At 36.5% G+C, this 26,919-nt stretch overlaps 1 protein-coding gene across 3 annotated transcripts in view; it reads left to right on the top strand.

Annotated features, from left to right (window-relative positions):
- Positions 1-25,382, top strand: part of LOC139818597 (ras-specific guanine nucleotide-releasing factor 2) — a 60,358-nt gene extending 34,976 nt beyond the window's left edge. Inside the window, exons 6-26 of one of the 3 annotated variants that reach the window (XM_071787366.1) lie at positions 1,463-1,610; positions 3,436-3,746; positions 4,213-4,442; positions 4,834-5,027; positions 5,692-5,817; positions 5,897-5,999; positions 8,412-8,663; positions 9,317-9,468; positions 9,851-10,233; positions 10,418-10,524; positions 10,633-10,737; positions 10,883-11,086; positions 11,389-11,586; positions 11,696-12,129; positions 12,319-12,446; positions 13,221-13,241; positions 14,358-14,736; positions 15,707-15,804; positions 15,869-16,151; positions 16,710-16,904; positions 17,132-25,382. In XM_071787366.1, coding sequence (XP_071643467.1) covers positions 1,463-1,610; positions 3,436-3,746; positions 4,213-4,442; positions 4,834-5,027; positions 5,692-5,817; positions 5,897-5,999; positions 8,412-8,663; positions 9,317-9,468; positions 9,851-10,233; positions 10,418-10,524; positions 10,633-10,737; positions 10,883-11,086; positions 11,389-11,586; positions 11,696-12,129; positions 12,319-12,446; positions 13,221-13,241; positions 14,358-14,736; positions 15,707-15,804; positions 15,869-16,151; positions 16,710-16,904; positions 17,132-17,353 — 4,273 coding nt within the window. In that variant the 3' untranslated portion in view covers positions 17,354-25,382. Of the gene's footprint in view, positions 1-1,462; positions 1,611-3,435; positions 3,747-4,212; positions 4,443-4,833; positions 5,028-5,691; positions 5,818-5,896; positions 6,000-8,411; positions 8,664-9,307; positions 9,469-9,850; positions 10,234-10,417; positions 10,525-10,632; positions 10,738-10,882; positions 11,087-11,388; positions 11,587-11,695; positions 12,130-12,318; positions 12,447-13,220; positions 13,242-14,357; positions 14,737-15,706; positions 15,805-15,868; positions 16,152-16,709; positions 16,905-17,131 lie in introns of all 3 variants that reach the window. The other 2 variants (XM_071787365.1, XM_071787367.1) reach the window with 2 other exon arrangements.
- Positions 25,383-26,919: the final 1,537 nt, after the last annotated feature.

The raw sequence follows: 26,919 nt of genomic DNA, 5'->3' as shown, positions 1-26,919 counted from the left end.
CGAGTTGTATTATGTACTTACACGGCTTATGGGTATGCATGTAGAGCAACTTAATTAAAATTTAAGTTTGAAAGGAAATCTCTTACTTAATCTTTTTGATGAGAGAGACACCACGCTGTGAAATCCTTGCTTAATGTTAGGAGAATTCTAAACCTATGAAAAAAGATTCAAGACGATTCTATGTTATTAGTTTAGTAGTAAACAAAGTTTAATAAAAACAAGATATACGTTAGGACGTGCAGAAGTAAAGTACATCTTGCCTAACATATTACACTATTTAACAAAAAAATGCACAAAAACGAAAGTAATCATTTCCAATAGTTTTTAGACGCTATGGTATTCGATCCTATATACCGTATTAGTCTATACGTCACAATTTTGAGAAAGTGGTTAAAGTTACAAAAAAGGGCTTTTGTTCAAAATAAAATTTTTTTTTCTGCAATTTTAGCAAATTTCTTAAAATTGTGAGCAATTTAATAAACGGAATCGTATTCAGAGATAGCTAAAAAAAAAGCTATGAGAAAAGATTATCCTTATTTTTATACTCGAAAAAAGTCATTTTCTTGTGGAAGAATATATTATTCATATTATAATTTTGCAGCAATATTTAATATAAAAAAGATATACACGTGGCGTATCATCTTTCGCGTGACATGTTCCTCTCCGGGGAAAGATACTTTACGCCTTGGTTCGTATTTTATATCATTCGTATCACTTTACTTACAGAATCGGCTAAGTTCGGAACCTCGCACCCTCTTTTTTGCGTAGATTATGCTGATAAGATATAAATGTCAAATGTCGCTAGTTACACGAGGCAATGAGAGAGATCCTAAGAGAACTAATCAATCATTTGGCATCGGGAAGTTTGGTAGTTTAATTTACAACCGAAATAATCTTTTCAAGTATAAACGTTATAAACAGTAGATTATAACGTTTTTTATCTACAAAATTTTCTATAAATTTTAGGTAATTTTTTTCTTAAAATATTCATTTTAAATATGAGTATAAACGTTATAAATAGATTATAACGGTTTTTCATCTGTAGAATTTTATACAATTTTTACTACAGTTTAAAGTAACTTCTTTCTTTTAAAAAAAGTTTAAATCCAGGATAAAAATGATATAAAACTGTATAAAAATACAAAATCACAACTACGTATGCGTGCGAATTTTGTTTCGCTGGTTTTCAAGTCGTTGAAAATATTTTGAAATTTTGCGATATTTTCCGTTTCTCACACGCCTCGTGACTGCAAGCGGAAAAACCGTAATTTCATTTCCACGCAAAACTGTCGGAATGCGCACTCCGTGCATTTTTCCAGGCCACGTACGATCGAGCGCTTTACTTTTCCTTTGTACCACGGGTTCTCCGCTTAAATAACACTTTTAAGCGCGGCGCACGAGATAGGGGCGCACGAGAGGCAAGCTCTGACTCGGCATCCTTTTTCTTGGGTATTGATTCTAGCTTCAACAAATTGTTGCTACAAAAGGAGGAGCTCGAGCAGAAGCACCTGCACCTGTTGCAAATCGTCGAGAGCGAGAAAACAGCCAAGTGGCAGTACACTCAGCAGTGCGAGGAATTGGCGTCGGAGATAAAAAAACTCCGAGCGGAGGTTAGTCATATCAGCCCGTGTTATATATTTACCTCGTGATATTTTCCGCGGTAATTCTGTTCTGCGTACCCGCGTGTATTTTTATTTCAAAACTGCTCTGTGATTACATTTTGTTACGTAACGAGTAAAACCATTTGTAACGAATAAATTCATTTTTGAAAAAAATATATTGCACGAGGGATTCTGCACACTTTATTTTTATTTTAATATTAATGCTTCAAAAATTACAATAGCGCATATGGATAAAATTTTCACGACACTGTCTCAGAAAAAAAATATCTATATAGACGATTGTTCAAAAAAAATGTATATTCTGACCTATATTTGAGAGACTTATTGGCATCTTTTTGTTATCGTTTTGTTGTCACTTTTTAACGTAGTCCCTTCCTACTTCAACGCACTTATTGTTAGCCCACTAGGGCTACGGTGCTTTGATACCACTCGCATAGAAGTCTTTGTCCTGATTGTCCAATCACATTCGTTACTACGGCAGCCATCACGTCACAGAATCAATTTCTCAATTTCAAATCTCTTTTTCTTTCTCAATCTTCGTGAATCTGCTGAGGGGACATGCCTTTCAGGAATAGATATTTTATGACTGCTTTTCTGCTAACCTTCAAATAATTTTAACCATTGTTTAGCTCGCTGTTTGTTGTTAACAAAAGTTGTTAACGAAAGAAGTTTGAAAAATACAACAGTTATTTTCAGTACTGAGAGTCATAAATGACAAATATATGTATGTGAAAATAGTACATGTAATGAGTAGGGAAGAGGATCCGCCCTCTCCCTGCACCCTAAAAAAACCAAACTTAACTTATATCACTGTGACAGTACCTTTTTGGCGACTCGTATGAGAGAAAATTGTTTCTCAACATGAAATGGTTTTACATGGATTTTCAACTTTCCACTCGAAGCGAGGTCCACCCTACACCGCGCAGTGCGGTTTCCAACATGTGGAATTGTATAATGACAGACTTTGTTTCGCACTACGAGCACCGGGCGGTGTGGGGTGAATCAATTACAAAAGATACGAAAGTTACAAAAGTTTGGCTTTATCTTGTTATATATACTATTTGCATGATAAGATTAAAAACTGTGTAAAGTATAAAAAGAACAAGACTGCTTTTTCTTTTTAGACTACTTTTCCTTCTTATTCGTATCGTACACTAACTTTTTTTTAACAACTTTTTAATAAACAGTGCAGACGGCTAAGATCTTTTAATCGTTAATAATAATATTGAACAAAGGGTGGTTGAAGACCTATGCATTGCAGCCTAGGAGGCTTATTGTGTTCTCCTGTTGATTGTCAGAATTGTCTTACTCATTGTCAGAAGGATGATCTTTATAACATATGTGAAAGAGGACGTTATTGGAGGATTGTTTCTCCTAAATAGAAGTTTTACCCTTTTCAAATATACTTGTCACTTCTCGCAATACGATGTCACGGAAATTAATTGTATTTTCTGCTATATGTTTTGTAATTTGATTTTAATTTATACTGATGATAAATATGGAAAACAACTTCCGAAGCACTTTTAGAATTAAAATTAAACTTCGCGTTTTAACTCGAATAGTGCCACTAGTCTTTAATCCCTCTCGTTAAAATTTCATCGGATGTTTAATTGTGACAATGAAATTGATAACATATCGAAGTTAATAAAATTATTACGTCAGAAGAACTGATATTTCATTCAAGCGCTCGGTCAATATTTAATTCAATCTCGTTTGAGCATCCTCCACTTGGTTTACTTAAAAAATACAGAAAGCTGTTTGTCCGGGATTATATCTTCGTTGAGATTTACGGATTTCGCGGTTCTCGTTACAGCTGTGCGCCTTGAAAAAGGAGCTGAGGCCTTCCATGATGCCGATATACGTCAACCGACCGGCGGTTCAGAGAACCATGTCCCAAGGTACCGGAAGTTTATACAGCACATTCCATCCATTTGGCAACGACGCAGACGCTTCCCCCAGCTTCGCTCCCGGTTTACGTGAAATCAGGGAGGACTCTATTGAGATGCAAAAAGTCAAGAAGGTCCAGAGCTTCTTCAGGGGCTGGCTGTGCCGACGGCGTTGGAAGCAGATTGTCGAGCAGTACATCAAGAGCCCGCACGCCGAGAGTATGCGCAAGCGGAACAGGTAATTGTTACTGCCTCGTCGTACGACGCGATGACGTCCAACTTGTTCGCGCACTTTGCTTTTCCATTAACGGTTTGTTCGTGGCTTCGCGAGTTTCATACGGCTACGTTTCGCACGGCCGTATGAAAATAAACGCGATAAGCGTCGATGAAATTTAATGCAACATTCGAAAAAGGTTGAAAAAAATGTAGAACAGCGTAGCTTTTTTTTATATGAAATAAAATTATATCCTCTGACTGTTATATAAATACAACTGCAGTAATAACACAATATAATAATTTTATTTCGCGGCGTAATAAAAATAAATTTATTATTGTTCTCCCGCCGCTGATAAATTTTCTCTTAATCAAACCGCGTTTCCTCATATTTCATTCATTTGCGATATAACAGCGATGGTAAAATCGACGATTATTGGCTTCGTTTAATTTGCGCTATCGGTGGGTATTGAACGCGTGTCCTATTTCAGCCTGGTATTCCAAATGGTGGAGGTCGAGGAGGAGTACACGGAGCAGATGGAGATTTTAGTAAGCTGTTTTCTGAGGCCTTTCAAGATGGCTGCCAGTTCAAAGAAACCCCCATGTAGTCACGAGGACGTGAATAGCATATTTTTGAATAGCGAAACCGTGCTGTTTCTCCATCAAATATTCCTGAAGGGTCTCACCTCGCGTATGGAGAGCTGGCCCACTTTAGTTTTAGGTATGGACTTAAAACTACTGTAAGTAATATATACAGGTCGATATATCGGACGACGAGTCTATGGCCGGTATTCATAGTCGGATCTTATATTTATGACCGTCTTAAGTACGATCTTAAGATGTTATGAACCACGCACAGAGCCGTATTAGCATCATAAGATATTACTTAAGACGGTCTTGAAATAAGAACCGACTACGAATACTGGCCTATGTCCCTAATGCATTCGGCGAATCGAAAAGACGCAAAAAGTTTTGCCATTCTAAGTGTCTACAATTTCTTTTTCCCCCTAACGATATTAATTTATGCGAATACAACAATTTTGTAAGAGAATAATGTAAGTGGATATAATAATGTAAATGTATATTGACCACGGTATGTCTCGTCAATGCAGGTGACTTGTTCGACATGCTGCTACCGATGTTATCCATATATCAAGAGTACGTGCGAAACCACCACTATAGCCTTCAAGTGTTGACTGAGTGCAAGCAATCGTCACCGTTCGTGGCGTTGCTCAATAGGTTGGAGAACAAGACTGCCTGCCACGGACGATCCCTGGAGACCTTTCTAACATATCCTATGCATCAGGTAGGATTGCCATGCGCGGAAACTGACGCAAACCGATAACACCAATACAATTCTCATACGTAAAATGCAGAATACCGCCACGAGTTTCTGAACGTTCAATGGTATCGCTTTGTATTATTATCGCTATGGAGAGAAATATCGCTAAGAAAATGCCTCAAACGCGATATTAATTTCCTCGCTGTTCTTCTCGCGAGAAAGATGATAGAAAAATGGAAGGATTTTCCTCGGTGATACGAATACCTCTTTGGAAATTATCGATTATATGAAATAGTTTGGTATAGCTTCCATGAATATTACATGAGATCCTAACGATCTTATAAAGTGAGCGGAGTTGATGCGAAGAATATATACATTCCATCGCGTCCTTCCGCAGAACGCGAAAGTTCTATCTGAATTTATTGGTGAAATATAATTTAAATTTGCTTTAAATACTGCAGTGAGATTTTTTTTACTCTATGCTGCAATCTACATTAGTCTACTAATTAATTTCTAATTTATTTCTGCTCTACCGATATCTCTAAGAAGAGTAAAATTTAAAGTCTGTTTGACAAGTTTCGCGTCACGATTACTCTCCTAACTTTCTCTTCTCTTTTTTTTCTCTCTCTGATTTTAGTGGAATTTAAGGACAAGTTCCTTAATCCAGCTACTTACTTTATTCGTTTAGGTTCCAAGATATATAATTACTTTGTGCGAGTTATTGGCGCATACGCCGTACGATCACGTGGAACGTAAGAGCCTCGAGCATGCCAAGCAACAGCTGGAGGACCTCTCGAGGCAAATGCACGACGAGGTATTTGTCAATTAACTCTATATAAGAATCATATTTTATTTTCGCTCTAAATATTAATTAAACATGTCCCATTATTCAGGTCAGCGAGACTGAGAATCTGAGAAAGAATCTAGCAGTGGAGCGAATGATTATCGAAGGATGCGATATTTTACTGGACGTCAATCAGGTCTTCGTCAGACAGGGTGAGTGCGTCAATGCTCTCTCTTTCGTAGTCTTTTATTTATTTTAAACATGCTTTGCGGACTCATCTTTTTAAAGAAGGCTTATTATAAAGGGCTTATTTCAAGTGTAAAAATATTTAAATATTGCGTATTTAAAAATTTACGCGAGAATTGAACAGTCAAAATTATTTCGCGTTCTAACGATATGGTACGTATAACTATTATTTTCTATTTTAATCATTTTTAAATGAAATCTGGACAAGCTGTGCCCAGTACAATGTTGAAACTACCGAGTATGAAAAATTATTTTTGCATATAAAAAAAATATTTTACTTTGCCGAAGTCGATAAAATCGAGGCTACCTGATAACTCGCGTATCCCTCACGGTTTATCTCTGGCTGGGAAACTCGTTTCTAGACTTGATCACTGTCGGTAAAGCTCGATAGGCTTCCCCATCGTCAGGGATGGGGAAAGCGGAAGTGGGGAATCAAAGGGCGCAAACGCACAGTTACATGTTCGAAATCGATGACGCAACTTGGTCGCGTCGATATATTTTCGTCGGTATATACTTGGTTTCATCTCGATCCTGCGCAATGTGTCCTGTCAGGGCCGACGTACTGTTCTACTACTGGCGGATTTTCGTCAGACGAAAAATTCTTACGCCACGTCGATTACATGACTCAATAGCAAATTTCGACACAGTTGCGTGCAAGCGGAATGTCGCGCGATTGCAGGAACTGTAATTTCATTAGTCGTTTCAAATTCGATAAAGTAGCTCTTCTGGTGTTTAATCGCGTTCATAAATTACTAAAGAATATTCGAAATTCCATACAATACAATTCAAATCTTAGATATCTGCTAAGAATATTAAATAATGACCTGAACATTGAAAGAAGAGGCTTAAAATTTAATTTAAATCCATATTTGCAAGGAGTTGTATACATGTTCAAAAATTAATTTATTATATTATTAAATTAATTTTTTATTATTATTTAAAAGAAAGCAGAATATAAAATAAAAAGTACGGCTGAAACATCTTGTTTTGCAATAAATGGTCGCATATTTTCGCTAAAGGTAAGCAAGGAATAAAGTAAAGCGAAACTATTTCAAGTACAAGTAGTAAAACTCTTGTCTTGTGGTAAGCCGGCCCTATAAACACGATCCTGGCAACCCTCCTCGTGCTTGACGCCACATCACATGGTTATCACGTAAACGTCTTTCGGTCGCCAACGGCAGAGCAGACCATCCCGCGAACGTCATCCCTCGTTCGCCTTTCGTTGCGGCAAAAAATCAGCCGGTGCGAACGTCACGATTCGTTCCAAGGCAAACGAGGGTCGCGATTTTCTTCGAGCCTTACCTCTGTGTCCGGGGATATTCGGCGATATTGCGAGCCTAGAGGTCGATGAACGAACGAACGAAAACAAGCGGCGACCAATCCGCGGCATTGCCATTTTGTCGGTCCATCAGTACGGTGCATCGCGCATAAAGACCACGAGAGTTTCGCGAGCCCTGTTTCTGTTAACGTAATAGCGTCGATAGCGAGAAAGGTGGGACCAAGCGATGTGTGTGACGCTGATGGTAGGGACCAAGGATAATCGCAAAGAATCAGCTATAGCTATTCGTCTGGATGTACATAGATAAGGTACACGCGTTGCTCTTTCAGTGATGTTGGAAGGACTCGGTTGAAGGTTTCAAAAAATGAATAATAAATCCTAGAATAAGAGAACTGGATACGTCAATATCAGATAACTATGAAATTGCTTTCTTTGTTAATTCGTTCATAAGTTTTGATTTATTTATATGTAGAAACATAAGTTTGGTTTATTTATAGAAACATAAGTGCGCAACGTCTTTTTCTTAGGAAGAAAGAGACGTGAAGGATATTTAATTTAAATTGACTTAGCTAGCCGTTAAAGGAACAGTCACATTTTCAACTTTTTTTTCTAAAATCTAAATGGCTTAAAACCTACCTGATTTTATCTAGCTTTCTCCATTTAGAGAAAGATAAATCTACGATGAATGAACGATGCCGGCGTAATACCGGCGAATTCAGATTTCGGTTTACAGTTTCAAAAAGATATGTTTTGCATTACTGACAATATATTTCAGTATCGAAAATTGAACTCCGCGGAATAGTCAATTTCAATTTCTGTATGACGTCAACAGCGCAGGCACGATATTGCGTATTTCGCATTCCCGTCCGTCCTGCTATTTTTAAATGCGCATAGGCAGCTTCCCCTAATTGTATCGATTATTTTAAGATAGCTCGTTTTGGAGCTAGAAAGCCGACAAGCCAGAAAGATGAAATAATTCTTGTCGGGCGTTATTTCCTCCAACGGAGAACTTCGTTCTGCGACGATGTTAATAATAATCGTATAAATCGCCGCGGATCACGATCGACTTTGCATAATCTGTCCTACCGGCTTGTTTCAGGTACGCTCATACAACTTGTGGATAAACCGCGTGGTGCGCGAAGCAGATTAAGCGCTACATTTGGCGGCAAAGCCGCGAGCGACAGGGAGGCTGTCAGACAGTGCTTTCTCTTCTCGAATCATCTGTTGCTCACGACTCGCCAGTCCGATGACGACGGCCGTTTAAATCTTGTTGCGCAGATTGGCAAGATACCCCTTTCCGACGCGGTGCTGATTGAAGATCCGAGCGATCAGGGTGCCACAGATGACGATGGTAATTATTCACTCGTTGAAAAAGTAATGACCTGGTATCTTATAGCTTCTTTCGAGATCTCTTTAAAAGAATTTTTGTCAAATTAAAAATCAATATTAACCCTCAGTTACCTCACCAGGGTCTGAGAGACCCTGCACGTTGTTAAAACATGCAGGGTTTTTAAAACGTTCATAAAACCCTTGTATCTTTTTTTAGTCGGTACTACGTCAATTTAAAAAAAAGCAATTTTTTTTGCTTTTTCAGAAAAAACAAGTTTTCTTTTTTTTTTAAATAACATTTACATTTTTTAAATTGGAATAATCTAACTTACACAGTTCTGTAGATCTTTAAAAGATGTATCGATTAAAAAAAAGACGTCAAATTGATGCATTTGTTTTAAAGATACAAGCTGGAAAAGACGACAGGGGTTTCTCAGACCCTGGTGAGATAACAACGGGTAGTGAAAACGTAAGGTAACTGAGGGTTAAATTATCGATGGATTAAGAATACGAAAAGGATCAAGTAATTTAAAATTATGTCGTATACAATCCTTGCTCTTTCTTTATGTAATATATAGATCGTGTGTGTGTTTGTGTGTTGTCTCAAAGGCTAGAGATAGAGAATTTATTCGATGCTACAAAGTAGCGACCATAAACTAATTTTAGGACTGTCAGTATGTTCGATGTCAAGTGGCATTAGCGAGAGTAGCGGAAGCGGTAGCGGCAGCGGGACTTCCCAGTTGCAGAATCGCGACTTCAAGATTATACTCGATATAAAATCCGGTGGACCGCAGGTGATCGTTCACCTCGTGGCACCTACCATGCAAGTAAGTGCACATATTAAAACTATAAAATATTAAAACAGATAATCTTGTCGTCGAACAGGACAGATATTCATAGCCGTGGCATTTCTTGGCGAATAAGAATTTTTTATTTATACATATGTGCATATAAATATATATGCATGTATAAATAAGAAATTCTTATTTATACACGAGTTTCTTATTTATTAAGAAACAAGAATACTGCCCAGTATTTAAGTATACACTCTATAAATTAATTTACCTATTCAGAGCATGCACTTTAAAGCTGTACTCCCACTTCGTATTCGAGCTGTAAAACAATTATAAATAAAAACAATAGAATTACAAAATTTATAGATCGTTTTTGCTTCTATTATCATATATGCATTATGAAAACTTTTCGCAGGAAAAAGCAGCTTGGGTCAGTGATATTAGTCAATGTATGGACAACGTTCATTTTAACGATCTGCTCCACGGATCGTTATCGGACACCAGCTCCGTCACGATGCCGCAGTCCATCCGGAACGATCCGAAGTTGTTCAAGGACGATGTGGACATCAGGTTCAGTCGGACTTTGAATTCTTGCAAAATACCGCAGATTCGTTCCGCGACGCCCGAGCGGCTGTTGCAGCGACTGACCGACCTCCGGTTCCTCAGTATCGATTTTCTCAACACGTTTCTGCTGACGTACCGAGTGTTCACCGACGGCGTCACGGTGCTGGAGGCTCTCAAGAAAGTTTTCTACGAAGCCGAGCCGCCGGACGCGCAAATACCCACCGGATCCCTCGTGTAAATATGATAACGAGTGACAGCAATTATTAGCTTAAAATTTATTTAGTTTTAAGAATTGAACAGAATGATTATAATTATCAATTTATCAAAAAAACTCGATAATATATTATATGTGATAAAAAAAACTTTTTTGTGAGTATTATATTACTATAGAAAAATATTTTTTATATTTATATTCCAGATCCTTAGACGTACTAGGAGCAAATGCCAGCGAAACACAATATTTCGAGGACCGAAGAAAAAGTAACTTCTCACCGAGACGAACTAGCGGCGCGAGCTCAGTATCAGGTGCATACATTAAAGCTTCTTTTCAATCAACAATTAATAATATATTACTAGGACGATATAAGATAGTTGCGGCTTTTAATTATTAATAGCGAGTTGCTTCATATATAGGATATGGATCAGAAGTGAGCGATACCCGCGACGCGAAATCTCATGGGTCCTCTGACGCTAATACAAGCGGATACAATTCAAAAACTCACTGGCGATACAAAAAGCGTCAGTATCTCGCGGTTTACAATATATTACATAATTAAATTTAGAATTGAAAAAAAAATCAATTGTAATAATAAAAAATACTTAAAATAAAAGTAACGTAACGTAAAAGTGTATCAAAATGCGATATAGAATTTCTCGTGTTTAGTGGATGAAGAACAACCGCTCGGACTCATCTCCGAGGCCCCGGTCATAAAACGCAGTCCAACGTCCAGTCCATCCAGCTCGTCACAATCTCCGGTTGTGTCACGAAAAATCAGTATTCGTGTGGATCAAGACGGTGAGAACGACGGGTGTCATCTAACGATACCGAAAGTAATAGCTGTGTCGTCCAGTTCTGAGACACTCACAGGTATAAGCGCGGATATTAATTATATATTAATGCAAGCTCTTAAAGCTATAGAATTTGAATTATATGTAAAAAGTCAATGTTAAATTATTGTTAAATTTAAATTTAATGCAGGTTTAAATTATAATATTTAGAGACAAAAGGGGAAAGCGTTTTTTCCGATATTTTTATACTGTTTAACTTTAAGAGAAATATTAGAATGAGAATTTTTATATAGGTAAATTAGTTTGAAATTTTATACATATATTTCGTTTATTTGATAAAGTTGTAATATACTGATGTGTGAAAAATATTTGGAACGTAAGACGTTACAGCAATCAGCGCACCATCTTCGCCAAGCAACTTGAGCTCCGTGACGCTCATCGGCTCGACGGAATCCGGATCCGGATCCAGATCCGGATCCGCTTCCGGATCGGATCCAAGTCCTCAAGAGGGAGGTACTTACTCGCGTCGTGTCTCGGATATCGAAACACCAGTCACAACATCAGAAGAGGATGCAAGAGGTAATCTTTCATTAGATATAAACTAATTACAATCCAATTACACCGCTTGTTTTTCTAATTAAATTCGGTGTTTATAATATATAATTAATACGTACAAAATAAATTATAGAAGTACAATTTACTTATGACGACATACCGTCATTATCGCAATCGGTCGAGTCTGTCAAGTCGGACACACCGAAAACGCCGAAAACGCCGAAAACACCGAAAACACCGAAAACGTCGAAATCACCGAAATCACCGAAAACGCCGAAATCACCGAAAACGCCGAAAACACCGAAAACGCCGGACACATCAAGAACGCCGGAGACGCCGAAAACACCGAAAACACCGAAAACGCCTGTCTCTCCGTTTATAAAGGAAACTAAGGAAAGTAAAGAAGAGCAGGCTACGCCGAACGGCGACGAGAGTGTAACCTCTTCTAAATTGATCAGTCAATCGGCGCAGCAGAATCAACAACAATATTCGGAGCATAGGGCGTCGATTGCTTCCGCGCCTGCATCCACCGGGCCAAGGAGCGGCTCGGTCTCCACCATATCTGGCGTACGTGTGAATAACAAAATGTGAAAATTTCTTCAAAGGCGTAGTAAATTAAATTAATCGGGGGAAAAAAAGAATCTTTCTTTAATTATTAAATATTTATGAGCTCCCAAAATAATAATTTATATAATAATCACAATTGTTTGTGTGCGGTTTAATGAATGTTTTTAATTTCGCGATGGATTTTTGTAGAATTATCGGGTGAGCAGACGGTCGATGCATGACGAGTGCTCCTCGCAGCAAAGCGGCTATCAGCATGACCCACAGGTTTCCAGTAAGGCCGGTGTGGTAATAACCAGCTTTCGGCAGAGTCATCGAAGGTTCGTTTTAATTAAAGCCTTTATTTTACGTGTTACCTGCATTTTATCGTGTCTCTGAAACTTTCGAAGGCATTCGTATCGATAAAAATTATCTCTATTTCGTTCTTGCTGAATGTTGAGTGCCGTTAATGGCAATCTCCGCCTTCTAACGCATGAGAGCTTCTTCTCGATATCATGTTTCATTTATCAGAGTTATAATTAAAATCATTCTTAGAGGGAGAAATTGGTGGAGAAATTGGAGAATATATTAAAGAGAAAGGATAATGTCTTATAGACTATTCGGCGTGTTTTCTGATAGTTTAGTCCGTAAGATAGTAGATAATTTAGAGTTAACATATAATTTCTCCCGCTTTGTGCAAAAATTCATTTTTTCAAAACCCGATATAATGCAACATTTCTGGTTTGTGCCTATTTAATATTCAAAAGAATTGTAAATATATTGTAAATACGTTAAATTTTTTATGCCTGTATCATGAAAACTGTTTTATAAATAATTTACAACTCATTTTAATACAATGTATTCTTTTTAATTAACTTGTAAATATCTCAATCTTTAGTTTCTTTATAATCGATAAATAAAATTCTATAATAATTATAATGCAAAAATCACTCAATTCAAAACTGTTGCTCCATTTTTGTTTGATTTAAATTATATCTTTATCACCGTCGCGTCGTCAAAATCGAACTAAAGTGAGAATCCTTAGATCAGAAAGATACTCCTGCTGCCGTTTCTATTCAACCGTGTTTTCATGTATTGTTTTGTGTCATTCATAGCATTGGACCTGAACCTATCTGGTAAGTGGACTCATTTTGAAAAGCGTCATTATCCACTTATTACGTGTAGCATGGCTGCGATCCTCCTGCTTGCGGCATCGTTAGAAACAAAGCCTGGAATGTCTTGCGTGTCTTGTGCTCTGCTCTGTTATTATACAAATCTCTGGCTTGGTCGAAACTTATAGTTATCGATTTTCGATAATTTTAATCGTAATGTAATCCTTAAACGCGTCTCTTTCCCTTTGCTATTAACTGCGCCGTTTACTCGCTTACACACGATTCAATTTCACTCAGTCTATTTCTTCATCATTTAGAGAATGCACCATAGTGAACGAGAGAATGGACCAAACGAAATAGAAATAGTTTTTACCCGATAGCCGCCTTGTGCCACTGCGTGCTTTTATAGCGCTGGATATTCCAAAGAACGATTGAAATCGGCAATAATTCTGGTGAATTCGAATCTCGATGCTATTGAAATGTATTTCTGTTTGTTACATCAGCTTATTACATGACATAATATAGTCAAGTATTATTTAAAAAAAAATAGAAAAAATAATATTCATTAAATCTTTTCTCGAACCATTCTTTCAGCACAATCTAACGTTAGATACATTATTTTATATTTATATAGCATCGAAACTTGAACTCGCTGAAACTATGCCAGTTACAATTCTTTCTCCAAATAATATATATACTTTGTAGCGACACAATAATATAAAAACAGCAAATAAACAGTACCTACACCGCTGACTTATCGATATCTTAAAATTTCTTTTGCAAAATCGAGATGCACATTAACTTCTATTTGCTTAAGTTACTCACGATGCTTATTACATGATATAATATAGTCAAGTATTATTTACAAAAAAAAGTAGAAAAATAGACAATCACCGGATCTTTCCTCGTGCCGTTCCTTCAGCACAGTACTGTAGCATGCTTTAAATACAACGCGAATGACCTGATTGCCAGGTTAAAACGATAGAGATTCGCCTAATGCAACGTAGAACGTAAAGCGAACGCGTAGATCAGTCGAGATGAAGAAAGGTCGAGGATTCGACGACTAAAAAGACTCTGATTTTTATTTTCACGAACATGGTCGCCGATATTCGTCGTTACTAAAATCAGTCCTGAATTCAGGAGCAGCACGTCCACGGCGGCGACCGCGTTTGCCATTGCGACTTCCGCCTCGAGCAATCCACCGGACATAGGGCCGTCCTCCGGGAACGACAACAATCGCGGCCGGGATAGAAATAGGCGGAAGGAGTCCGTGATGTCGACCGCCGCGACGATGAGAGTGCTGAACGTTCTGAGGCACTGGGTGTCCAAGCACGCCCAGGACTTCGAGATGGATCAGAAATTGAAGAGCATGACCATCGAGTTCTTGGAGGATATCAATTACAGTCCCAATTTGTTGCCGGCTGAACACAAGGCAGCCACTCAACTTCTGCGATTGATTACCAAGGAAGAAACCGAGAGCAACAAGGTCGATTTGAAGAAATTGCTAACTCCCCCATCAGTAAGTAATATCTAACAATAATCTACTCATTCAATATTGATTAATAATAGAAATAAAGTATTGTGCGCAACCACATTGTTTCATTTTAGACTGACATTCATGGAGAACAGTTCTTTGGTAACATTTTTACACGCGCGCGAATTTAATTTGATATATAATTTTATTAAATTATTATTAATATTATTCATGATAATCGTTGTGCATAATCTGGAGGCGTGTTAATTAGAATATCATATTATATTGTTTAACAAAAAAATACACGAACGAAGATAATCGTCTCTGGTAGTTTTTTTGGGCATTAAATATGATCTTGTTTAATTGTTCTATCATGTTTTGCATAATTAAAAAATATTTAGCAGACCCTTAAGTCGCTTATAAGTTGCAACTTGGACTTTATTAATCATAAATATCTTTTTAAACAGTATACTCTATTTTAATTAGAATAAAACTTCTCCAACATGTTACATAGTTATAATATGCGAAAGTAGGGGAGACCGGGGCCGATAATGAAAAAACTACACTGGATTCGTGCCTCGAGATTTGGAGAGCAAATATTATTGCAGATATTACAAAATTTCCACGCGCAGAAAATTTCACTTTCACCTTCCAAAAACACGTTTGCCCTCGTAAAAATCATCATAATACGGCAGGTAACCTGCCGAAACTCCGTTGGTCACATGGGTACTATAAGCAGCGTTTACAAATGATAATAGCGAGTTCGCACAATATACAGGTTCCGAGATATTTGATTTGACGGTTCAACCCCGTTAACGGTTTAGCCCCGGTCTTCCCTATACTAAAATAGTCCTTTTTGCAACTTTAATGCAAATTTCTCAAAATTGTAACGTGATAGAATCATTTGGGATTATATTTAATCTAAAAAAACTATAGGAAACAAAACAATCATTAATAATAATAATGATTTCATAAAATTTAGCCGGGCTAATGTTCGATAATGAATTCTCTTCAGATTCCAAGTAAGGAAAGCATCGAGACATTATCTGCACTCGAGATCGCGGAGCAGATGACGTATCTGGACCACCATATATTCGTCTCTATCTCCAGCGAGTAAGTAACGGATTGCTAAATCACATCGTTGTGCTGTTTGAGTACGTAGGAATTTATCTTGCAGAGAGTTTCTTGGACAAGCATGGATGAAAACGGATAAGGCAACCCGCGCGCCCCATATTCTTCTTATGACGAAGAGATTCAACGAAGTGTCGCAACTGGTTGTTTCCGAGATTATTCGTCGCTCCAACATGTCGGCCAGAGTTGCCGCTATCGAGAAATGGGCCGCGGTCGCTGACATCAATAGGGTTCTGCATAATTACAACGGCGTGCTGCAGATTTGCGCGGCGTTCACAAACAGCAGCGTGTACAGGCTGAAGAAAACTTGGGACAAAGTTTCCAAAACGGTACGCTGATGGAAAATTCCTGAATAATTTATAAATTCAATTTTGCACATAATTCATTTGGCTCGAAAATAGATTTGTGTAAATAGTGAATGCTATTGACAGCAAAAATCAATTTTTGCAACACTCCACTGAAATCCATTTTTGCAATTAACACTGTTTAACAAAACATATTTTTTTTTTGGAACGCAAGAACGAGGGCAATAATTTTTAGATTGAATATAATCCAAATTATTCTATCACACACACGCCACAATTTTGAAAAATTTGCAGTTAAAGTTGCAAAAAGGACTATTTTAGTGTACTTTTGCATATTATAACTACATGTGAAATGCGACATGTTGAAGAAGTTTTATTGCAATTAAAATGAAATATATTGTTAGGACTTTTAGCCCTTAAAAGGAATTTATTGTGTTGATTGTGTTTAAAAAGATATTTATGATTAACGTAAAGTCTATTTAGTCAATGGATTTTTATGTTAAACAACGTAATATTTATATTATGGTATTATAATTAATACGCATTCGCAAATTATGCACAATGATTATCATTAATTTCCAGACAAAACAAACGATAGAAAGATTACAGCATATCGTCTCATCTGACGGGCGCTTTAGAAATTTGCGAGACGCTCTGCACCGATGCGATCCACCCTGTATCCCTTATTTAGGTCTTTACCTCACCGACCTCTCGTTTATTGAAGAGGGTACTCCAAACGTTACCGAGGGTCTTTTGAATTTCTCGAAAATGCGAATGGTGAGCGATACTTCTTCACAAATTATTTAAGAATTATATTTAAAGTCCTCTTTTTCCTCAAATTCTTTATTTTATTATCTATTTGGTAATAAATATAGAAGAATTGAAGAATGATTTATCTAAAACCAATGATGCATGTACCGTTTATTAATTATTTTACATCTACTATTTGCTATCCACACACATTAATAAACAAAATTACAAGAAGATATTACATGTCTTTTCAGATTTCTCACGTAATCCGCGAGATACGGCATTTTCAGCAAACTCCTTATAAGATCGAACTAGTCACTAAGGTAACCAACTATCTACTGGACACGTCGCTCTTGCTGAACGAGAAGGATTTGTATCGCATGTCCTTGGACCTCGAACCCAGAACATCCAGGTTGAGTAGTTCTACCTTAATGGTAGATCTACCCCCTTCGGTCAGCCACGTGTCTACAAAATAAGTTCATTTCGTCCCGAAATTCTGTATGAAGCAACTCAACTCTACCTTCATTTCACTAGATAAGAAGAATGGATGAAAAAGAGAAGTCTAGGTTCGAAAAGATAAACCATTTGTTGCGACCGGCCGATCGACGACGATCGCGAATGTGACTCGTCGTGCCATCAGCCCCGTCCATTTCTGTCCACTTTCGCTTGTAACGTAACGTCCGTTAACTTCTGTTGTTGTTTCATTTTTATCTATCGCGACATATTTACGCAAGAGTTATATAAATAAGCTCAACAATGATCTCATCGTCGCACAGAATCGGCCTCTAATTCGCAAAAGAAAATTTATCGTTATTTAATAGGTATATAACAGTAGCAGAAAATTGTAGCGAAATTAATTGGATTTGAAAGGAACTTTCGTGTAATTAGAACTTGCTATCGGGGTTGTCTTTCAATTATCTTCTCTTCCATTATTACTGCAGTTAATTTTATTTATACTTAAAATTTTAAGATGATAAATGTCCTATTTCTATCCAAAGTTTGAAACGAACTGACAAAGAAAATCGCAGATTTTAACAAGAGCATTTAATAGTAACGTGTATAGATTCCAGATCAAGCGTGACTCTGTACATAAAATCTGATGAAGATAAGAATACAAAATATTAATTAATGTAGAAAGACTCTCTCGTAATAACATGATTATGCTTAATCTCTCCGTGTCGTTGATAAAGTAATAATCTCATTCAGAAATGTGGTCAGTTTGATCGGCCCGATAAATGATCCATATTTCACGGAATACCCGAATTTTTTACAAGATAAAGGCTGTCGTTAACACCGGCTGATCTCCGGTGAAGGTAACAAAGAGAACCATCATTGATTTTAGTTTAGCTAAGCTCAATCGAGCCAGTATTATTGTGCGAGGCGTATGAGCAGTTCAAACAAGTACGTTTGAGAGAATCGATGAGAAGCGAAAAAGGGGTGATGGGAAATTATATTCTGACAATCAATAGCATAACGATATCGCTGTTTTCCGTTTGTTCTAATTATTGCTGCGAGTATCAAAGCAAAGAAACTCGCTTGTCAAACAGCTGAAAACCTTGAACCATTATTTTCTAAAATAGTATAAAAGTATCGTAATATCTCGTTTTCGTTAAACAATTTGTTTTGTTAACGTGTCTTGAATTTTCGATTCTAGTTCTGACCCGGATATTTATTGTTAAAATAACATTTATTAATTCCAAAACATGCAAAACTATATACATACAAGTTTTCTTTGTTTGCCAAGCGAGACATAAATCTTATACAAAAGGGTATACATATCAACTATACTTAACATAATTCCAGATCAATATGTCTCTCTTGCCCGCCTCTATATTTTTATTCAACATTTATACCAATAGCAAGACATAACCAGACAGTTTGGAACTGGGATTCCGTTGACACACGCACTGTGCAAAGAAAGAAAAAAGAGGCGGGATCTCAAGCGAAAAATTTATATACATATATTATATATATATACAACCGTCTATTTTTAGCTTTACGTTTATTAAGAGACTTTCGGATGCGCTTCTGCATCTCTACAAACTTAACGTTCCCGCCATGCAAAGTGCACACGATCTTTTCGAGCTCAAATGTGGAAATCATGGCGTGCAGATCGCGCGTTTCTAATCAAATACGTGAAGAAAGAAGGGTTTTTTTCCTCCTCGAAGTGTGCCGCCGCCTTTCGAAAAGGCGACGAGGCAAAAAGACGCTACTCGCGTTTGTATCCCTTAAAATTAGAGAAAGTGTCTCGTGTAAGGTCGTGCCACGCGAATCGAAACATTAGAACAGCACGTATATTAGGCATTCCGATCAATCAGGGTTTACTCTCCAACCACATACAGAAAAAAGAAGCATGATACGGCAATTGATATAAAACTTGATATTCATGTTCTCCTCTCGCAAAGTCTGCGCTTCTCGAAGACGACGACGTGCGACCAATTTAATTAATTGTAAATATCGAGCTATCGTTATTCCTATCGAATTATATAGCTATCGTTAAAAGTCGATTCGACTATAATCTCCGGGTGATTCGCAGACTACATATGTGTACCTTGTGTCTTCGAAAAGTATCGTTTATGGTTTGCACGCTGTCCTCTGATCTTTCAACATGCGATACTATTGTATCAACCGTAGGCGAATAATAGAACATAAAAAAAAGATTACTTCTTAATTCGTACAATTGATCGGTTACTTAAAAATGTTTTTGCGTTAAATTAAATTGACTAATGCGACCGACTTTGGATAAAAATCTCTCGAGATTTTTGCCTGTTAGGTGTAGAGGATGGATTAACCGTGTAAATCGCGGAATCCATTGATGTTTTAATGGACACGATTGAACGTGTCCATATTGGGCAGTAATGTTAAACGTCATGATCGTGAGAATTATTTTAGAATATTGTGTAGGTTCTTTTGATAACTACGAAGCGTCCAGTGAGAAAAAAAAGATACTCACCATTGAAAGTTCAAAGACAATAGAAAGAAAGGAAAGGAGGAAAAATAGAATTCGTGATTGATCTTTTACGGATAATTTTAGAAATTAGACGGAGCATATCACTGTCACAATCATTAATTATTAACGCTCTTTAGGATCCAAATATTCCTGTTCGCTCAAGCGGCTATTATATTTCAGATACCGCATGCGATAATTTTCGACGGCTGATCTCGTTTGATCGTAAAATCGCGTTTAAATTACTTTTATTTATTGAAAAAGTCGAATTATACAATTCTTTTATAATTTATATAGTTGTACAGATTTTTGTACTATTATTTCGCGTAACTGTATATGTTTCAAAGCACGTTTATATAAATTTAGCCAAATTTACTTGAAAATACTTGATACTTTGAAACAATTGCTCTTTTCAGCATATGACTGGACACGACTGCGTTTGAAATATTAATTGAAATATTGAAATTTATGCGATTTCTATTTCTACGAGTTTATACCGATCGCGTATCGCTGTTTTCCCTGTAATTTTAATACTAATTCTTCCTCGACTTCATTATTTTTTTTGTCGCGAATGATCTAAATCGAAAGTGGGTAACGTCTCTTTTCATTACTGTAAAATGACAAAATTAAATTGAAAATAAAAGAGGAAATTCAAGTAATAATACCACAGTTCAGTGAAATAAAAAGAATTTACCAAAAAATCGATACTCGTTATTAAACATCTAGTTTTAACACATGGTATAAACTAACTTTGTTTTTGGTTTCACGAAAAAAAAATTAAATGAATACCTAATATAAACGTGAAACATGAAATTTTTAATTTTAGAAGGCTCAAATAATTAGAAATCAATAAATAAAATGGAAAAAAACAGAGCCATATCAAGGCACAAAGCCCTTTTCATTTTATTGAATGAAATTTTTAATTAAATTTCTTCGTAATATTTTTTAATCTTATTAAGAATTGTCATAATCCGCGAGACATCTTTGGAAAAATAATACTACTGGCCATTTCAAGAGGTTGCCCACTTCTTATCAAAGCCTCGTTGTGCCAATTTGAAGGAAGATCGCGCGATGAGCGAGAGATTGCATCGACAACCCTTATGAGATCAGCCCTAATTAACAATGTCTCTTACATTATGGTTCAGTCTATGGCAGTGTTAAAAAAAAGAATACTCAATTAATTATATGAATAAAACAGTAGTTGACGTCGATGCAATCGATCTTAAAATGTCAAAAACAAAAAGTTTGTGTAATTCAGAGTCTCAACGTGTAACCGTAGAACACGTCGTATAGCAGAGCTGTCTAGACGTTCACGTTTCTCTCTCTCTCTCTCTCTCTCTCTCTCTCTCTCTCTTTCTCTCTCTCTTGTTTATCCCCGTGTGTTCTTTTACGTGACGTTAAAATCAGGCAGCTCTGTCATATAACTTGGAAGAATATTTTCTAGAGTGTACAAAAGAAATTGAATATATTACGATTGGCTATAGCGTCTTTACGAATTCTAATTATAATTCTTGATCATCCTTCAGATATAATCTGATCGGTCATTGGGTAAATAAGATACTATCTATTATTTTTTAGAGAGTTATTTTATTTCGCGTTTATATTTTATTTAAAGCGAAATGCTAGTCATAAGTATTTAATAAGTATCTATGTTATCACAGAAAAACTTTTATGTGATGTTACATGCAAAAATTATTTAGCTAGTTTAATTATCAAATTTCATAATTGCTATCGTTCAATTAAGATTATTAATCGTTATTGTGCAGCGGCACAACAAATGTCTTTCCTACGTCGGTCTTTTCTGTCAAAGTGCCAACGAAGTTGCTATTCTGGGCACCTATTTACAATTCCGATCGAAAGTGCGAGCTTTCTAGTCTAGCGTTGCGATCGGCTTATTGCCGTTGCGACGGAATAAAGAGTAGTGATTTTTTTCGATTCGGACAGGCTTTTGATTGGCACAATTTCGTGTTTCAGTTATTCTACCATGCGTATTTAGATTTGAAAAATCGAACATAAAAAAGCCTTTGATATTTTGCGAACAAAGAAGATTGAGAAAATCGAACGCGAAAATTATTATGTAATAATAAATATTGTTCGTTTCGTCGCATAAATAAATATATAGTGGACGGTAAGCCGATTCCGAACTTTGCTAGTCGAAAATTCGCGTTTCCAATCGGAACCATAAATGATCCCGGTGCCCTGTTTCGGCGATCAAGCTCCAAGTGTACCTTGAAACGTTCTAAATATCTCGTTCAGAAAAAAAAGAAGTTGCGATCTTTATTATTGGCGCACTTATACGCACGTAACTATAACATGTACTCGTGTTTACTCGCGGCACGCCGTTAATAATCTCACGTGAGCGCTATATATAGACATCGATATGTGTCATATACACTTCCTTGTACATAACTCTAGTTACGTATTGAACATGCATTGCGCTAGGCAGCCATTATCGTTGTTGATAGATCTCACTTTATACGAAGGATGATGATTATCGATTGACGCGGTTACTATTAACGCCACGCCAAAATGTAACATCGCATTATCGCATACATATAAGTAAGACCCGCCGTTTGATTGTATCCAATCAAAGACGGACGTATGGGGTTTTAAGACCTCCGCGCAATCAGTATGAAGAAAAAGAAGATACCAGTACCTATTTAGTATAATCTTGTGCCATTTTATCGTGTTAAAAAAGCAACGTGATGCTCTTCTTATTGACAACTTATTGACAACAAGTATTCTTAAGCTATCTATCAATAATAAAATCATAGGACAACGGTTTAGCGATATAGCGTGTGGAAAAGTGACAAGATTGGCGCTTACAATTGTCCAAGAGAATTTCATGAGTCTATTTGAGTCTCGTGCAGGTACAAATTTAATTACGAATTTTTATTTATTAATCGCTGGAGAGCGTTGAATTCTTCAAACGAGTCCAGTTTTACCACCACAATTTATAATGCAAGAAAAGCAGTAGCTTAATTCACATTTAATAAGGTCATCGTCGAAAATTATGAAATTGATATATTCGTCTGATATCTATATATATATACATGATTGCAAAAATAACACTAATGACTAAAGATACGGTCTGAAGTCGATGTTAAAAATAATAATTTCGACCCTCGAATTATTCTGCACGAGAATTTTAAAGACGACACTTTTGAATTACTTCAAAATTATCAACTCGGTACCAATCGCAGATTTTGTATAATATAAATATTAATCTGGACATACATATAATATCAGTCGATTTAAGCATTGAAATAATGCGCAGGAAGCACTCATCGCTATTCTAATCACGATTTAAAGTCTTTCGATTTCCTGTGAATGTAATCGTCGTTGGAAACTATGATATAATTGCTACGGCTAGTTGCGGGTGCTGTAAAGTACCGTCTTAACCAAAGTTACCTCATTTCTTAATGTCGATGCGGCACTATAGAGAGAGTATTGTCTCTGTTGACTTCTCCGATTAAAATTATATCTCGCGACTACGACGTAGAATTAATCCGACTTTGTCAATTGCGACAGTATCTACAATGCTATTAACATATTTCACAGTATCTTTTAAACACGATAAGGATCTATTCTCCCGCAAGACCAAACCAAAAAAAAGTAAAAGAATTACTTATCGGTAAACGTAAGCGTAAGACAGAAGAGAGCAAGACTTGTAAAAATCTTTAACTGTTTCTCTATTATGCACAAATTAACGGAGGTGCAGACGCAAAGTGGAGTAAATTAATGAAAGAAATGATTTGCAGTTGCAATTCTTTTTCTCCAAAAATATTTAGATATTTAATATTCGGCAATTAATTTAAAACCCATTGCAATCAATTCATTTTTAAAAGACATATTTCTAAGCAAATTTTAAAAATCACACATATTTATAAATATAAACGTTGAGATCGATATACGTTATTTGTATTACGTTCACATACGGCGGAATCTTTTTGGTCCATTTCCAGTCATACGGGTTAAGTGCGTACAAAAGGTTAGAGAGATTCGCGATAGGAAAGAATTTTTAGTAGGGAAATAGCGTACGTGCGCAAGAGTAAAAAGTTTCGTGCACATTCTCCTTTCTATTTTTTTGAGTATAGCACTCGAAGTAGACGCGCGAGAAGCATATTGTTGAAAGAGAGTGCAAGTAGGGCTTTAGATCCCCTTCGAGTTTTCGCAATGCGTATCTCTGGCCATAACTTTTTGAATGTCTTGATATCCGCGGGATTCTACTTCGCGGACTTTCACACTTTTCTCGTTAATTCAATGAGAAGCAGATATTAAACGACAAAAGGACATTTTTTTTCTAAAAGGATACGCAACAGCATAAAGAAATATTTCGGAAATTTGTGTTCGATCTTTCAAACAAGAAATAGTAATCACTTAGAATTTCGAAAAAAATGTCTACGGTTTTTTAGAACTTTCAAGCAAAAGGTTTGAAAATATATTCGAACCTTTACCTCTACTACTTTGGACATCTATATTTCTAGCTAAAATTTAGCTTCTTTACATTTTCACGCGTGACTTTGCGAATACATATACATTTCCGATTCTCCTCACGTTAAGAGTTCAAAATCTTTGTACATATACAAACGCTTGATTTGTTTGTCACTAGCAATTAACCGTTAATACATGTTTAATATATGAAATATTACTATTATCGCGTGTGAGTGGCTATGCAAGGGCGAGCGTACAAGGATGGAGTTGCGTGTCGACCGTGTATCTGTAAGTGTGTGCAATGATGTTCCTTCGACTAAATTAAAGCGGAAAGCTAATCGATCACAAATCATCAGCTGGTTGTGAGTAAATGTTAACTAAGTATCAACCATACTAATGCAGAGACTTAAGTGCGCGGCAATGACTGTTGGGCAAGACTTTGACTTTCGCAGATGTATAGACTTCTAGATTACGCTAATAATCGCAACTGTGTTTAAAACGAGAAGATAGAAGTTTGTTTAAATACACTGTACATAAGTCTATCTATATTTTACGTAGCTGAAAGCAGATTATATGTCGAGCTGTAGATGAGATGTAACAAAAGTGTGTAGCGAAAGTTATTTTTGCCCAACAGCAACGATCGCCACTCTCTCGATACTATTTTGACATGCAGTGTAAGTAATGTTATCACGACTGTATTATCGCTAATCTTGTTCGGACAGAATCAAAAAGTCACTCGAGGATTGAATCAAAGAAGGGAGTAGCAGTATCCGCAAATACCACAAAAAAAGTTGCAACTTTAGCCATACGTGTGCGTCCACACGTACATATACGTACGCACGTAAAGTCTCGCTATTGTCTTTGATTCAATCAAGATTTTAATGTTGTACATGTTTATAAGCCGCTGAAAAAAAAGAACTATTATAAATAGTTGATAATCTCGTTGTTCAAAAGAGAAGAAAAGATAGGGAAAGTGAAAGGGAGAGAAAGGGAGAAAGTAACCAGGGGAAGGCGGCTAATCTCTATTCTTGAATATTATACAGTAATCGTTAAAGCTGTCTATTGTCTATCAAATATTTTATATCTTCGATCTGTATACATTAAATAGAAAATATTCTTCTGTATATACTTCTCTTGCATTCTTTATCGATCCACGTCCGTACTTAATATGCCGTCAAAAACAGTTAATACATGACATATGTTATAAAATAGTTACAGAGTTGATTTTTATTTAAAAATAATAATTTCTTTACTCTCTACTATAAAAAAGTTATATAAAAGTTTATCTCCGTTAGTAAACGTTACAAATTTATCAGCCTCAATAAATTTGCATATATTTGCTTAATTTATTGTCGCGATTCGCGGCGACCCATTATTAATTTTCTCGGCAGAAATCGGAGCGCCCATTATTAATTTCGTCACAGAAATACATGTGTCCTCGTGAATATTATCATTGGAAAGAGAAATAACGACTCTTAGATGTAATAACCGTCTTAATCGGGTCACGCGGCCGCACAGTGTCATACTTCATCCGGATTGCCGGCGCTTTGGAACAAATTGCTACTTTGCTTACCGAATGTGCGGCGTAATCCAGCGTGTAATTGCGGCGACTAAGTGGATAACGAACCAAGAACCGTAACACTTAATTATCACAGCTGAACACGCGATATTGCAAAGCGGACCGTACATGGGACTCTCGGGCCGCCATTAAACCATGGTAAAGCCGCCGAACCATTTCAGGAAGCGGGGCAGTTTCTGAACTCGCAAAGCGTTATATCTATATGTGCATTCGCGGCCTCCGCAACCCTACTTTTCCCGATCTCCGTTTTCCTCTCACCTTCCGCCCTACTCGCGATCGCTCGAGAGAAGCTATTGTACAACCGCGTACATTCTTCTTTATATCTTAAATTACTTATATACTCTTTATCATTCTATCTAGTTGTGAAGCTATTTCTATATATATATATGTGTTTAGAATTAGAAAAAGATAAAAAGTAAATTTACTGTTAAATATTAAAGAATGAAATTTAAACTAAATTTTTAACTAACGTGTGTCAAAATTTATTATTTTAATGATAATTAATTATTATAATTTTAATTGGTTTAATAGTTTAGTCAAATTAACACTGTTTTAGTTAAATTAGTGACATATTAAGTAGGAGCAGTGGCGAGCTATAAAAAATGATCAAAAATAACTCAAGTTGAACCTATAATTTGATACTATGAATTTAACAGTGTTAAACCGAGATTGAAATTAAATTAATCTACATTAATAGAAATGGACATCAGTCATGCAAGTGTATAACATGCTCACTCACCATATCGCCGCGGACAGCCGATCAGTGACCTACCGGCCTACCGGTGATCTGCGACTCCAGCCTCGTCGGTTTCTTCAAAGAATCCTCGTTCTCAAGAAGGTGACGGAAAACAGCATCGCACACGTGTTCACACACTCACATTAAGTTGCGACCTATAGAAATGATTAAAAATAACTCAAATTTGATATAATTTGACACTACGAATTTAACAATGTTAAACTGATATAGAAATTAATCTACATTAATAGAAATGGACATCAGTTATGCAAGTACAGCAAGTATTAACATTGCTGCTCACTCACCAATCTCACCATATCGCCGCGGACAGCTGATCATTGACCTC

This window comes from Temnothorax longispinosus, chromosome 9, assembly GCF_030848805.1.
Source record: "Temnothorax longispinosus isolate EJ_2023e chromosome 9, Tlon_JGU_v1, whole genome shotgun sequence".
Lineage (NCBI taxonomy): Eukaryota > Metazoa > Arthropoda > Insecta > Hymenoptera > Formicidae > Temnothorax > Temnothorax longispinosus.
The sequence above is the reverse complement of the archived record's forward strand: the minus strand, read 5'-3'. Positions and strand labels throughout refer to the sequence as shown.